Source organism: Rhipicephalus microplus, chromosome 8, assembly GCF_043290135.1.
Source record: "Rhipicephalus microplus isolate Deutch F79 chromosome 8, USDA_Rmic, whole genome shotgun sequence".
Classification (NCBI taxonomy): domain Eukaryota; kingdom Metazoa; phylum Arthropoda; class Arachnida; order Ixodida; family Ixodidae; genus Rhipicephalus; species Rhipicephalus microplus.
This window is the reverse complement of record NC_134707.1, coordinates 45993461-46008723: the sequence shown is the minus strand read 5'-3', so window position 1 is coordinate 46008723 and position 15263 is coordinate 45993461. Positions and strand designations below refer to the sequence as shown.

The 15263-nt window shown below is 43.2% G+C and overlaps 2 protein-coding genes across 4 annotated transcripts in view; one reads left to right on the top strand and one right to left on the bottom strand.

The window, feature by feature from the left end:
• Nucleotides 1-15263, bottom strand: part of LOC119164417 (deoxyribonuclease-2-alpha) — a 194708-nt gene that overhangs the window by 42601 nt on the left and 136844 nt on the right. The window lies entirely within an intron of this gene.
• The window catches only part of LOC119164416 (sodium-coupled monocarboxylate transporter 1), an 84275-nt gene that overhangs the window by 4209 nt on the left and 64803 nt on the right, over nt 1-15263 (top strand). Inside the window, exons 2-8 of the mRNA XM_075871689.1 lie at nt 2631-2891; nt 5088-5153; nt 6925-6976; nt 8716-8783; nt 9725-9882; nt 10712-10852; nt 13259-13388. Coding sequence (XP_075727804.1) covers nt 2631-2891; nt 5088-5153; nt 6925-6976; nt 8716-8783; nt 9725-9882; nt 10712-10852; nt 13259-13388 — 876 coding nt within the window. The remainder of the gene's footprint in view (nt 1-2630; nt 2892-5087; nt 5154-6924; nt 6977-8715; nt 8784-9724; nt 9883-10711; nt 10853-13258; nt 13389-15263) is intronic.

Genomic DNA, 15263 nt, shown 5'->3' with positions numbered 1-15263 from the left:
TAAACAAAGCACTGACGTAGGTTAGGTCACTGTTCTTGTTTTCAACCACGGAAGAGCTTCATGCTCTCCCATAGCAGAGTACTGAGTGCTCTAAATTGTTAACCACATTTTCTACTTACACAATTTCAGTGGCCTCCCATGCGTCCTCGTAATCTCGTTCATGGCGTAATTTTTGTCAAGACGGCCTGATTAAGTGCAAGGCTGCCGGGAAGGTTTTATGCTCTGCCATAGCAGAGTACAATGTGCTCTAACCCCGTATTCAGAAACGCTCCTTGACTTGAAACCGCCTTCAATGCAGCGCAATTGAACGCGTCTATGCGTTTGTGCTGGCTTGCAGCGTCTTTGCTACACTGAAGTCGGTAGCAAGTCAAGTTCAAATGGAGCAGCGCTTCGGAGTACGGGAGTAAACCTTTAACCACTTTTAGAGACGATAGCCTTCCTTGAGATACTATGTGTGTGTCTATCCTGCTTTTCTGTCTATCACGTGGTCTAGTAGAATGGCAAAAGTTCAACCACTTCCAAGCGACCAGTCACCTTGATCTGGTTTCTGTGTTCGTATGTGCTCACATTGCCCCTCCAAAAACAAATTTTGCACATATTTTGGCACAACAGCAGTACTGGGCCATCAAGTAGTCTGTTACTTTATTACAGCGAAAGCTGTTATGAGATCACAACTTGGGTCTAGCGCAGTTTTCTACTGCCACAACCACTGCCACCACCAGTGTCCATAACCACATCACGCAAAATTATATAAAAATGGCAGCATATCCACAGAGTGAATGATGTAGAGTGGGGCGAAGCATCCGTCCGTCCATCCGTTCTTGCTTCCGTCCGTCCATCCGTCCATGTGTGTGACCATCCGTGCTCCCATTCTCCCGTCTGTGCGTGCGTCTGTTCGTGCATCCGCACGTCCCTCTGTCCATCCGTACCTGCGTTCGTCCGTGCACCCGCCCCTGCATCCGCCCCTGCGTCCATCCGTCGGTGCAGCCATCCGTGAGTCCGTCCATGCATCTGTCTGTGTGTCCGTTCGTCCATCTATTCAACACTCCAAGTACCAACATCTCGCATCTTTTCATCATATATTGCGCATATGCACCTCCATCCAGCGAAATTCCAAGGACTAAACGAGAGGTGGCACACGCACACTTTCTTACGGCTTGCGCTTCGTGTCTACTTCCCACCTTTAACCACATCGAGTTCATGGTGTATACTAGTTCACTGTATTCATGGCACTGCGGCCCGACGCTCGCTAAACCTTTCCAAAACCAAGGAGGTTACGCCCAGCGAGTATAACGTAGCAACACTTTTTTGTCAGATAGTGCTCAATGTGCATGCCAATGGCTGCTGAGGGGGAATAAGAGACAGGAGAAGTTGGCTTTTAGTTAACGCGCACGCTGCAATTTTTTTGTTGTTCAACGACGCACAGAAGCAATCTCTCACCGACACCACCTTGCAGGTCAAAACGAAAGACTGTTTACACACTACAACTACTACTACGACTACGAGGGACGAACGGGGGCCGCTATAAGGAGCTTCGCCCCTAAAAATATTTCTTTCGAATACCAGCTGCAAAAACATAGTCCATGGAAGCTTCGACACATTTGCATGCTTAAAAAAAAACAGAGCTGCAAGAGCTGTTCTAGGACAGCTTTTTAAAGGGCGAAGCTTATTATAGCGGCACCCGTTCGTCATTCGTAGCCGTTGTAGTATGTAACAAGTATAGCATTTTGACCTACAAGGTGGTGCCGGTGAGAAATTTCTTCTGTGCGTTGTTGAACAATAAAAAATAGCGCTTAACGTACATGTCAATGGCTGCTAAAGGGGAATGAGAGACAGGAGCATTCGGTTTTTAGTTAATGCGCACGTTGCGACCCCCATTAGCAGCCATTGGCATGTACATTGAGCACTATCTGACAAGAAAGGTTTGTTACGTTATACTCGCTGGGTGTAACCTCTTTAGTTTTAGAAAGGTTTAGCGAGCGTTGAGCCGCAGTGCCGTGAATACAATGAACTAGTATATACCATGAATTAACTCGAGGTGGTTAAAGGTGGGAAGTAGACCCGAAGCGCAAGCCGTAAATAAGTGTGCGTGTGCCACCTCTCATTTAGTCTTTGGAATATCCGCTGGATGGTGGTACTTGGAGTGTTGAATTAGAGATACTGTATATGCTATCTTTAGGTAGCTAGCAGATACAGTAACTCTATGTTGAATAGATGGACGAATGGACACACAGACAGATGCGTGGATGAACACATGAACGGACGCAGTGGCGGATGCATGGACGAACGCAGGGACGGACGCACGAACAGACGCACGCACGGACTGGCGGATGGACGCATGGATGGTCACACAGACGGACGCATGGATGAACCGAAGTAAGAACGACTGGACGGACGAATGCTTCGTCCCACTCTCCATCATTCACTCCGTAGATGTGCTGCCATTTTTTTCTGCAATCGCCCTATATCATTGCTTAGAAAAGGTAGGAAACGAATAATTTCAATTTCAGTTAACTGGCACATCGCAGACGAGCTGCCTTAAAGTTTTCGCTTTCGTGCCCTCCGGAATTTTATTGGGTAGTGTAATAAAGCATAAATTGACATTTTCTGCCGCCAATTCTTGCCGCCAGGCTGCACCGAGCGATGGAGGAGCCCCGTCAGCCGTCCTCGAGGCCTTCTTGGGTGGTCGTACCCTGCCGGCAGCAGCGCTGGCCGTGTCCGTGCTGGCGTCTGTGGCCACGGCAGTCGGCGTGGTCAGCTTCGTGGGCCACTACTATGCCTTCGGCTTCCATCTCGACTGGGCGCTCGTCGGCATCCCTCTGGCTGCTATCATTGTGTCGTTCGTATTCGTTCCCCTAATCTACGACCTGCGAGTGGCCTCCGTCTTTCAGGTAAATACGGGAGCAGAACAATCTGTATAGCCTCGGGCTGCTATGTGTTGCGGAGGATGTGTAAAGTGTCAATTACAAAGCAAATAGGGCACCTTCAGACTAGTGGTGCCAAGCCACAAGGAAGTACGGAAAGAGCAGCCTTCTCTGTTTCTTTTTGATTTTTTATTTCTTTATTCATTTTTTAAAGACTATGGTCTTTCTTGGGGTCCTTCGGCGCGAAAACTTTGGTCTGTCTGTCTGTCTGTCTGTCTGTCTGTCTGTCTGTCTGTCTGTCTGTCTGTCTGTCTGTCTGTCTGTCTGTCTGTCTGTCTGTCTGTCTGTCCATTTGTCCGCCCTTAACGGTACCCTAAACGGCACCATAGTCACCAAACGATACTACAAACCGCCGACCCTATCCGTAGCGCCCACCAATATTGCTCAAGCTTCAGCGTTCATACTTGTGTCATTATCAATTAAAAAGCAATTATTGCGCTTTTCTCAGGCACCATAAGAACACGTCAATGTTGTGTATGTGTATTTTTTCTAGAAAACGGAAACATAAGAAATTTCAAGGATCGTAGCCTTTATAACGCTGCGCTGGCCATGTAACGCTTGCATGAAACGACAAGTGTTTGCAACGCTTTGCTAAGACGACACGGTGGTGGCACCTACGCGTCGCCTTGCGCTCTACGCCTTATCACCTCAGAGACGGGCATGCACGGCGCGCGCCCCGTTTTCAAGGATAACTGCGAGATAGCGCTCATGTCTCACGTGTGACGTGACTTGATGCGCTTGTTTGCCTCCGCTGCGTGCTCGAGGCACTCTAACGCAGCGCCTCCAGAATACCATTCACCGATTTTCTTGCGCAGAACATCCAATAAACGTTTTGTTCACTCTCTCCAGACGCAAGACTATCGTTTTTCGATTACATTTGCGGTGTAATATGCGGATACGGGGCCAACGTTTTCTTTTTTCCCCCGATGTTATGACATCTTATCTCTATTTCTAATGATGGTATTATTCTTTCTATTTTTCTCATTTCTCGCTGGTAATATTTCGCAAGCTTCCTTTGACTGTTCTGATGCGTAACTTTGCCTGCGTTGAGCCGATCGACGAGCGCTAGCGACAGCCCCGGCTCCTAAAGAGCTCCGCACTCCTAACGAGCGCACGAATACGCGATAAAACTGTAGAAGTGATGGTTTGGTGGTTTAATGCACACAATTTTTCAATAGCTTCATGAAGAACAGTGCGTGGTATTCTACGTGTTTAGACTGCTTGCAATTATGGCTGGTTCGCGATTGTCCAACGCATTTTGCAATCCAACGAAAGTATAATCCCTGCTGATACGTTCGGGATTCTATTAGAATAATGCCATCTGTATTTTAATGGGATCTATATGGAGTCCATAGGTTTCCTATTTAGCTGTCATTTACTTGAGCAGCAGTCTTACCGAGACTAGGAATTATTGAAATGATCTATGGAACATGTGATCGAGAACAACCCAGCGAGCAATAGATAGGAAGACGTTAATTGTAACCTTAGGATACCCGAAGATAGCCGAGTGGATTAGAGAACGTGCGGGTGTTAAGGATATCATAGTTGAAATCAAGAAGAAAATGGTATGAACTGGACACGAAGCGCGTATGCAGAAAATCGCTGATTATTTCGGGAACTGACTTGATTCGAAGAAAAGGCAAACTCGCGAAGAAGAGACATATGTGAGGTGGCCGGAGTATATTAAGAAGTATGCGCGTGTAACGCCACAACCAACGTTACTAGAAACTGGTTCTAGTAACGTTGGCCACAACAACAAATGCAGCAGCAGTTTTATTGGCGGAACAAGAGAGACGCCTTTGTTCTGCATGAGGCGTATTCATTATGATGGTGAGATTGATGGTTGAGATATTCATTAGAGTGCATTATTTCTGAAAATTTTGTGCTGTTATGTTATTACTAAAGAGCAAACATTTTTGTCCACCTCGGTGGATCAGTGGCTAGGGTGCTGCTGCTGACCCAAAGGTAGTGGGTTCGATGCCGGTTGGATTCGACCATCTATGCTGCATAGCATAAGCCATATAATGCGTATTTGGCGTATCATGCAAGCTATCGAAAATATCAGAGAACGGTTTCATGAAGAGTATACTTCTCTAATTCGCAGATATTTATGAATGTTTATGTATATGACACTCATATAGCTTTATTTTCTTGGCATCACAGTACCTTCGAATGCGCTTCGACAACAAGGTCGGCATCACGGCCTGCGTAGTCTACTTCCTACTAAGTGTAAGTACGGAAGACGCCTCTCGTTCTTTCGGTGTTGAGTGATCGCCATGTTGTAAGATACAAAATGTTCCTATCTTAAGTTATGTTAATTACTCAACGCAACTGAGTTTATGTCCGAACAGAGAAGAAATATGTGAAGCGACATTGAAAAACCCATAATATTTCCTGTGTAAAAAGAATGACTGTATACCTTACACTAGTGGCGCCGGCCTGCAACGAACAGTGAAGTTGGCTTTCGACAAAGCTTCTTCCAAGTTTTCACTCGAAATGTGAAATTCGTCCTAGTACCAATAGGTATGACAAGGCTTCAAATATTCTTTCTCCAGGTTTGATCGTTTCCCTAAACAATGCACGAGTGGAGGGAACATATGGCGAGTTCATAGTCACGTTCCATGTTTTACTGTTACCTGGTTCACCTGGTCTCGTGAACCAGGTAACCATATAGCTGTTACCTTGTTCTGGCGGGTACATGTCACGTGACTGATACTTACGTAATGTTACACGATTCGAATTAGGCGACACTCTATGTGGTTTTTGGCGGGAAGAACATTTAGAATGACTGGCTGTCACGTAATGTTACTTGATGTCACTCAAGCCACGTCACTACGTGTAATATATGACCTTTAGTGGCTGCTGTAGTTGTAACTAGTGATACTATATTATAGTCTCGTGAGTTGTTGTTACGTGTTGTTATTTGTTTTTACGGAAGTAGGGGAGTGACTAATTGTAGATATTGCTTTACACTCTGAACGAATTGGTGCGGGTGTTGTGGAAGCTAAGTAGTAGATAGATGAGAGTGCGAACCGAGCACCGGCAGGTTGTGATAACCATAATTTCTGTTTGTAATACCCGGTGCTACGGAAAGCCTAAGCTGCTCTGGTGATGAAAAACTGTGCATTGCATTAGAAGCTTGCACCACCCCCCACCCCCCATTCGTTCTCTCAAAGCTTGCGCGTACTAAAGCTAGTAGAGAAACTTCGGAAGCCCCTATCGATCCGACGAAATTCAAGCTGTTAAGTCTGAGAGCTTGATGCTTGCGCATGTTCGCCCAGAGAATGAATGCACCTAAAGGTTTAGAATTTACATTTAGGTGTGCAAGAACTCCGTAAAGCGGAGACAGTATGGATTGATGACAGACGAAGGTAGGCGTACAAATACTAGCACTAAGAAATATCAAGCCATCGGTGTCGCCTCAATCTCTAATTGTGTACCCGTGTTTTTTCACCTACACTCTTTTGTCGTGAACAGGTTTTATATTTTGAGGAAACTACTTGACCACAAAGGAGGCAGTTTTAACATAACTTATTTTTGACAAGAGGGAGCACCTTTCTTTATCACTTTTGCTGTAGTCGGGATGTCGTAGTATGCATGGATTGCGTGCAAAGCGTCGGCGTTGACGTGAACCCCTGTGATGACGAGGCTTATGGAGAGCTATCACAGACGCTCTGGGGAGAGATTAAGCAAAATGTCTAGTGCTTTGTTCGAGGAGATCAAAAGCAAGTTGCGAGACTTCAGCTGACGGAGACGTCATCGTGGTTTCGTGATTCAACTCACCTTTCCAGCTCGTTACGCCTTGGGCATGCCCTTACTAGTATGAGAAAGGCGGACAGCAAAAGACTAAATAAAACTGAGCCAAATAAAACTGACGTCATAGGTATAGGCCAAAATAGTCAGAAGCATCAGATTTTCAAGAGTTTCGCTGCTCACCATCTGCAATTTGAAGAAATGGAAATATGTTGGTGCTAAAACGTTTTGTTTTATTGTTTCACAGCAAAGCATCGGTGCAGTTGGGATCTTCAGCTCAGCTATTGCCGTATCAACAAGTACGTACACATATTTACAAATTAGGGTTTTGTCAAACAGTGATCTGGCAAAACGTTTTACGGGGCCATTAAAGCTATTTACATATTTACGGGGCCATTAAAGCTTTGGATTAAATAGACAAGTTGACTACATCGCAATTTGCGTCTGTGCAAAATAATCACAGCATATCCACGGAGTGAATGACTATGAGTGAGGCGAAGCGTCTATCCGTGAGCCCAGCCGTTCGTCCACCCGCCCGTCCATTCATCCGTTCGCGCTTCCATTCATCGCTTCATGCGTCCGCGCTTCTTTCCATGAGTCTGTCCATGAGTCTGTCTGTCTGTCTGTCTGTCTGTCTGTCTGTCTGTCTGTCTGTCTGTCTGTCTGTCTGTCTGTCTGTCTGTCTGTCTGTCTGTCTGTCTGTCTGTCTGTCTGTCTGTCTGTCCATGCGTCCGTTCGTGCTTCTGTCCGTCCGGCCATCTGTTTGTGAGTCCGCGCGTGCATACGTCAGTGTGTGCGTGTTTCCGTCCGTCCGTTCGCGAGTCCATGCCTCTGTCCGACCATCCGTCGAGACGCACGCACGGTTGGATACACGGACGAACGGACGCTTCACCCCACTTATTATTCATTCAGCGGATATGGTGCGAAAATCACTAACGCCATCTTGTTATATTATTCTCAACAACATATACTCAGAACACCATCTATTGAGCAAGTCATAATCTAGAGGTGGCTACATGCTATACACGGAGGAAGGAACGACCCACGGACAAAGGAGCTTCGCCCCTGAAGCGTTGGACGCCGGATCTTGTCCTGTTGCTTACTCGGGGACATATACAAGCAGTGTAACGTAATTTCTGCAAAGCTACTCTTTAGGTTCGAAGTCATGGGTAATAAATACCCTTAAATATAGAGGTGGTATTAACTTCAATTGAAATATACACTGATTCCTTCAGTTCGAATACTAAAACCTACTGTTACGGCACCCTTCAAATGAGTCTATAGCTATGAAATTCTATAGACAACCGAAGTGAACAAGCATTGTAGTAATCAGGCATAGCAAAGCGCCGTGCAGACCGTGTGAAGTAATGACACGAAGTATACACATGCGCTGAGCTTCACCTTTTTGATGTTAAAGTTCTACCGAGTTAAAGTATCGCGCTTGTTTTTACGTTACATCATCCTTTCACCTGGTTTGCGCTGGCATATGCTACTGTGAGCAACAAACAAACCTACCGGAATATTTTAACGTTTTAATAGTATCAATACCTCTGTTAGCGAGAATAATCTAAAAGAAACGCTTTTCTGTATGATGTGAAATTAATATAAAAATTTCACTTAGGTTTCGAAAAAAAGCCTGGAGTAAATTGTAAGCGAAATACAACACTTTTAAAACAATTTCATCTGGTTGAGCAAAAAGTAGTAGTCTGGTTGGACATCCAGCATCCACGTGTAACAGAGATTGGTGTGCTTTCGAAATGATGTCTGGCAGATGCGTTCAATGAAAACTTTTTCTGGTCAAACTCAGTTTGAAAGAAAATAAGAAAACAAACCAACGCACGTCGTCTTCAAATGAAGCACATAACCTTAAAGTATGTATTTCATAAATACTTCGCTTACGCTAACAGGTGTAGAGAAACCCTTGCTTTCTTTGGCTTCATTATTTGTTACCGTTAAAGCTCATTATATTGTATGATTTTGAATAGAATGAGCCCATCCATCTTATCCTCTGACTTCAATTTTTTGTTTTCTTTTTCAGTGTTTCCAATTCCACTTGTATATTCTAACATAGGAATCGGTCTAGCAGGCACAATATACACCGCACTGGTAAGCACTCATTAAATATGATCGGCTTTTGCGTTTAGTGTGGTGTAGCTTAGACATGGTAAAGTCTGAGCATGAAGGAAACACATTGTTTAATTGTATTGAAAAATTACTATTGTAAGTAAAGAAAAATGTTGAAACAATGGAGCTTTGTTATTGCTCTAGAGAAGGGCTGAAAACACTGCTTTATCAATGCTCTTACCAAAAACTTGCATTCTCGTTCAATTATAATGTCAGGTCAATGCCTCAAACATCATTTTGAGATTAATGTTTGAGGAGTTCTAGTGTGTACATGAGTCGGAGTGTATGGTAGTCATCTACGTGATGCAGTTTCCAATGAGCTTGGCTACATAAAACATATTAGGACATCCTCTGTTCTAATATGATTGCAGGCAACCTTTGATTACAGGATTAGTTACTTAAATAATGTGATCAGTTTTCCTCTCCGTAACTTATTTGGAGATTTTTTTTTGCCGGCCACTGCAGCCGCCTCACGATGAGCATCAAATGCAGTTGATGCCATGTAGTTAGTTTTAGATACGCATCAAAAAACACCAAGAAGTCGAAATTATGTCTGTAGCAGCATGCTACGGCCTGCCTCATAATTGGGTGGGGGTTTGTCTCCTTTTCCTTCTCCGTATCCTCCTCCCCGTCTTCGTCTCCTCCTCCCCGTCTCCATCCCCGTCCCCGTCTCCTCCTTCTCCATCTCCATCTCCTCTTTCTCCTCCGTTTCCTCCTTCTCCTTCTTATTATTATCAATATTATTAGGTTCTGTGTAACTGAATTCACAATTTTTGTGAACAATCATTACCGACAACACAGTACTACACAGAGCAGCCACTGTAATCTGTACACTGTGTTCTTTTGAATAGTAGGTTCATTGAGCGCGTGCGTACAATCGCAGTTGAATGCACTGACGATATTTCCACGTCTCTCCGCAAAAGGGAGGTCTTCGCGGCGTTGTTTGGGCTGACTGCATCCAAGCTTTCGTCATGTTTTTTTCGCCCATTGTCATCATTATCAAAGTTCTCTACGATGCGAACACCGTGACTCCCTCACTCCGCCCCATGAGTGATGTCAACGTAACGGAGATGGCGTTCCGGTGAGTTGTGTAGATTTATGACAAATATTGACTTCTTGCTACCACAACAGCTCGTTCAGGGTTCAGCAATAAACGTCTGTGCTAGCAATTTACGTGTTATTACGATGCTGTATTCTTACCTTTTTTAAATTCACAGGTGCAACCAATGAATCGTTACCGTATGCCCTCTGTGTCTCTGTATTAACAGATGCTAAATGAACATTGGTACTTATAAACTCTAGAAAAATCTATTTCAAATTCTGCAGCTCTAAAAATAAAAAAAAATTTTAGACATGTGTCCTCACATCCTTCAATAATAGGTGCGCAACTTAAGAAGAAATAAATTAAGTTCATTTGCTTTATTTTCACAAAATTCCTGGCGCATTAGAAAAAAAACATCATGAAAGGTATCGATGCACAATTAAAAATTGCTGAATACATACTGTGAATAACAAGTGTAAGTGTCTTCTTGTTTTTGTTACAACGATAAGAGTATTGACTATTTAATATCGGGTCGCAATTCAATATATACCGAGGCTGGAAGAGCGACAGATAAAAATTTAGTCAGTCAGGTAAATTTCCTAGTTTTCATTTGACTTATCTTTTTGCCTTTGTTACAACTATAGGAATAATGACAATTCAATATCGGGCTGCAATTTGATATATACAGAGGCTGGAAAAGCGACTGATAGAAATTTAGTCAGTTAAATTTCTTAAAGTTTTCATTTGGCCTTGCATGTCTCCCGTGTTGACTATATGACTTTCAACCATTCTTTGTGCAACTGCAATGAACATTAAATTTTTTTTGCAGATTCTGTCATCTCAATATTTTAATGGTTTTTGTGCGCAGGCTGACTTTTGATATAACCAATGACGAAAACTTGTGGAGTGGATTTGCAGGAGCACTGCCGTTCGGTTTTGTTCGAACTGGATTCGACCAGATGGTGGTTCAGAGGTTCATGGCTGCCAGGACAATACGACAAGCAAAAGTGTTAGTACGTCTTTTTTTTTTCAGCGAGAGAACGTCTCACTCCGGCACAAAGGTGCGTACACTAGAGAGTGATGGTAAGGGGAGGGGTGGAGGGTTCACACCTGACCGTATAGGAACAGGGCACAAATCCTGCTTCATACCAACTGAATCACAAAAGACGCATAACATTAAGGAACAACAAAATACGAACAGGAACAGGACGCCATTTACATACTGCACCAAATCTTTCTTCTGTGATGGACGCGTCTTTTTGTATTTCAGTAAGCGTGTACCAACTAGCAACATAAACCTCTGTTAAGTTTCCTGCTTCATACGTTTAATCAGTTATGGTCACGCAGGTCTTTGCGATATGATGGTGATGATGGAGACCTGAGATGTTGCATGCCAAAAACCTCTTTTTTTACCATGCTAACTTTTAAAAAAGCCAGTGACCGAAGGCAGGCCAGTGCCAAAAGCACAAATTTGCTTCACCTTTTTTCATTCATTGTGAAGCTTGTCATTTGGACTAGACCAATGGGGGACGGGGGGCATGCGATGAAACTTTGCTCTTTCTCTCGTGTTGTAAGAAACCCTGCGCACTGGAGAATGACGAACGCTGGCTGGCTGCCAATGAACAATTTCGCATTTATTTGTTTATCTATTTTATTTCGTTTACCTATGTTTATATAATTCTTACTTATTCAAAATATCTTTAGGACCATTGGTGGGCATTGAGTAAGGGAGACATTAGTAATTACAGCAGGGAAAGAAATACATATGTAGTGAGGAATTCGCAAGGCACTGCCTAGTGGGACCATCTCTCTCTGAGTGCGAAGCGCGAGTGTGTGCATGAGCTGTAGACGCTGGACTGCTCGAGCATTTCTGTCCGTACCGGCTGCCTGCCTACTACCTGGCGTCGCTATTAAACTCCCTTGCATATAGCATAAATGAACAAAAAAATCACCAAAACAACGATCACGAATCGCAAAGTGCCACAACTGTATACAATAGTATTATGCGACTAAGTCGAGCTATTTAGGAAAGTTTCTAGATTAGAGCTGATTGCAGTGGGATCCAGACCACCGTTTCCATGTGCTGTAGTTCTAGTGGTGATCAGATGAATGCCAGATCAAGACTACGAAATCACCAGTATGGTACTATTGATCTCTAGATGACGCTAGTAAATCAATATTCAGCAGTGTTGGATAGGCGCAACAATTAATACGGGCGAATTTGGCTGTAGTAAATTGGACGTTTGATATATACGTTGTGTGCGCATTAAGACCGAAGCTATCTCTGCATATCCCAACCTGTTTTAAGTTTGTTGCTTTTGCTGCTGGCTGCTTTCTGTATTGAAGAATTCGCCGATACCAGAAATATTGCAGGCAAACAATAAATATAATGCCTGCTGAGGCCACCATGATCAACAAATAAAAAAAAGCTGGAGTGCCGTCGTGTGCTACAACGCTATTATACCGGCACACTCTGCTATCACTATATATTATTTGTCTACATCACCAATGCATTGTTGCAGTTCGTAATTGTGTTGCTGCCTTTGTGCCGTGATAACCCAGTTACCGTTATGAAGTAATGAAAGAATGTTTATTTAATCCTGAAAACGTTTTCGAGAAGCGTACATCAGGTAAAGGCGGGCAACGCCCCCCAAGTGCCTATGTAACTGCAACATGTACAGCATAGTGAGGGTATGTCCTTGCATTGCGCAATCGTGCCTTAACATTTATGGCATCGTGATAGCTTTACCGCTATGGTGGGCTGCCGTCGTCATTTGGCGTAACCCAGGTCAAACCACGTATAAAACAGAAAAAAATAGGAAGCTAGTGATAAAGAGAATTTGCGAAATTGAAAAAAATGTAGAATAAAATTAGAATGGGAAAGACCGAAAAAAAATAGAGACCAAAACATGAATAAAAATAAAGATAAGGGTCAGAAAAAAATAGGGAAAAGGTGAATAGACAGAAAGGCAAAAAAAAAGAGTGGAGAAAAAAAACAATTCCTAACACCGCACTCCCTTCGTGGTTGACACCCATTGTTTGAGAAAAACTGTCTTAATTTTGATCTAATAGGTCACCGTTCTCAGCATTGCAAAGGTGTCGGCTCCAAAAGAACTTATGGGGTAAGATGTAGGGGCTCTACAATTCGTTCATGTGTACACTACATGTCTCGCATTTCTTACGAACCATTGTTTCGGAATGGCGTTTATAACCACCCATTTGCGCATTACTTCGTGACACTGCAATGTTTTCGAGGTTTTTTATGCATTTATCAAAATGAATATCTTCAGCGCAATTCGTGTCTTCTGAAGCAATGATTGGTTCAATCGAATCTTCAGTGTTGCAGAATTTCCACACGTTCTTGACGCCTTGCTCCTAGTTATTGTTTATAGATGCACTGTTTCTTCTTTTGCAGAATAGCTCTTGCAGGACCAATCTTCGTGCTCGTTTACTTCATCATAGGAGAATTGACTGGCGTATCTATCATATATTGGTTCAGAGACTGCGATCCCGTGCTTCGTGGGGCCATCAAGAGTTATGATCAGGTAATATTCGAATATTTGTGTTTACCCAGTGAATAACACCATACTGTATCTGGAGGGAACTTTATATCTTAATTATAGTAATATTCAGGCAACGTGTGTGTTCAAGACTGCCTTCCGCTCAATAGTAGAAGTTCTCCATAATTACTGCGTTCATTTTTTCTCAGTAAATTGCAGGCCGTTTTACTCAATTTGTTCTCCATCATTTTGTTCTCTATCATAAATTAGTTCTCCACCATCCACTGTTAAAGGGATCCTGAAACACTTTTTCAAGTAACCACGGAACGAATTCACTGGAAAAGGTTTTTTTCTCACAAATTCACGCCGCAAAAGTTTTAAGAAACCGTCCAGAGCGAGTGGAGTTACAAAGCTTTGTCGCATGCTGCAAATGCATTCTCTCTTCGTTCAACCAGGCGAAAGCGCTGGAAGCTAAGCAGAGAGGAATGGCAGGACCACAGAAAAACGTCACGCGCGCCTCGTGACCTTCAAGACTTTTTTTTCTTCGAATGCGTGGCTTTGTCAGTGTGATCGCGCGCGCACGCGTGGACAAGTAGCGGTCACCCGTGGCGATCTCTGTAACGAACGAGCGCGCCATGTTGAATCAGCCAATGGCTGATAGATGGGCTTGATACGAGTGACTTTTTTGGGCACATTTCGTGATTTGTCGAGAGAAAGGAAAGCAAGTTTTAGCTGATTTTGATAATTCATTGTGAATTTCAGGCCGCGTGCTGCGCTATATTGTATGGCTCGCGTTTTGTCGGGAGCCTCTACTAGCGAACAGCAGCGTTTTCTGACCATGCTCAAAAAGTGTTGCAGGACCCCTTTACAAGAAACACTCGAACGCAGAAGGCAAAGCATCAATATTCCAGGTCCTCTAACAGCAAGTGGTAATGAAAACAATCTGCATGCCCATGTCTTATGCTACTATGCTACTAAGCTACTATGCTTCAGTAAAATAGCGAAATCTAAACATGATGGCCCCAGGTGTTACATTTAACAGTGGACGCGTCTGTGCTACACACACTACACCTGCAGCAAATGCAGCTGTGTTATGTTTTTCTGGAATTTTCAGTATTTTATTTATTACACTGAACAATATATTCTTTCGTTCTCTTAACCTTTACAATTGTTATTGTTAGGCAGAAGTTTAATATTGTTCATGATGTGTGTATTTTTTCTGTGATTTAACATTATTTGATAATCTGATTTCTGCAGCGTCTTACTTGCCCTTCTAAACATGATACCGAGATTTCGAAATGTTGTTCGTCCCACCCATTCTTTAAAGTGATGACCGACAGTTTGATGACGCAAAACACAAGTTTTCTTATTAAGGTTCACACAAAAGTAAACTGCAGTAGAATCAATAGGCTCTGCAGGCCACGTGAGCATATCAACAAGGAATATGTCGCCTAACGTAAGAAGCACACAGTCGTAAATGTGAGCGTTCCTCGAAGCACAGTCACCAGTGCAATTCATAATTTTCTATAGAATGCATCAGCGTTATGTTGAAGAAATTATTGTACTAAGCCAGCAGTACAAGGGTGGCTACGTTTACCTTTTACATTGCAATTAGACCTCATAGTGCGCATTACAAACATTTCAAATTCGCAAATGCGCACTAGCCAACAACATTTTGGCATTCAGACAGAATTACCACATCTTGATATTAGCGGCCACATACGGCACATCTCGCAGTATGGGTCGCGTTCTGATAACATATTAAAGGCAACAATCACATCACTATCTTTTGTTTCATGTCATTCGATTCCCAAGATATGATTTATTGCTATTCATGCGCATCTTACCTTGTATATTCGCATGTACAAGTTACCAAATTGATCTCGACGACTTAGAGACGTACAGATGAAATCATGCCAT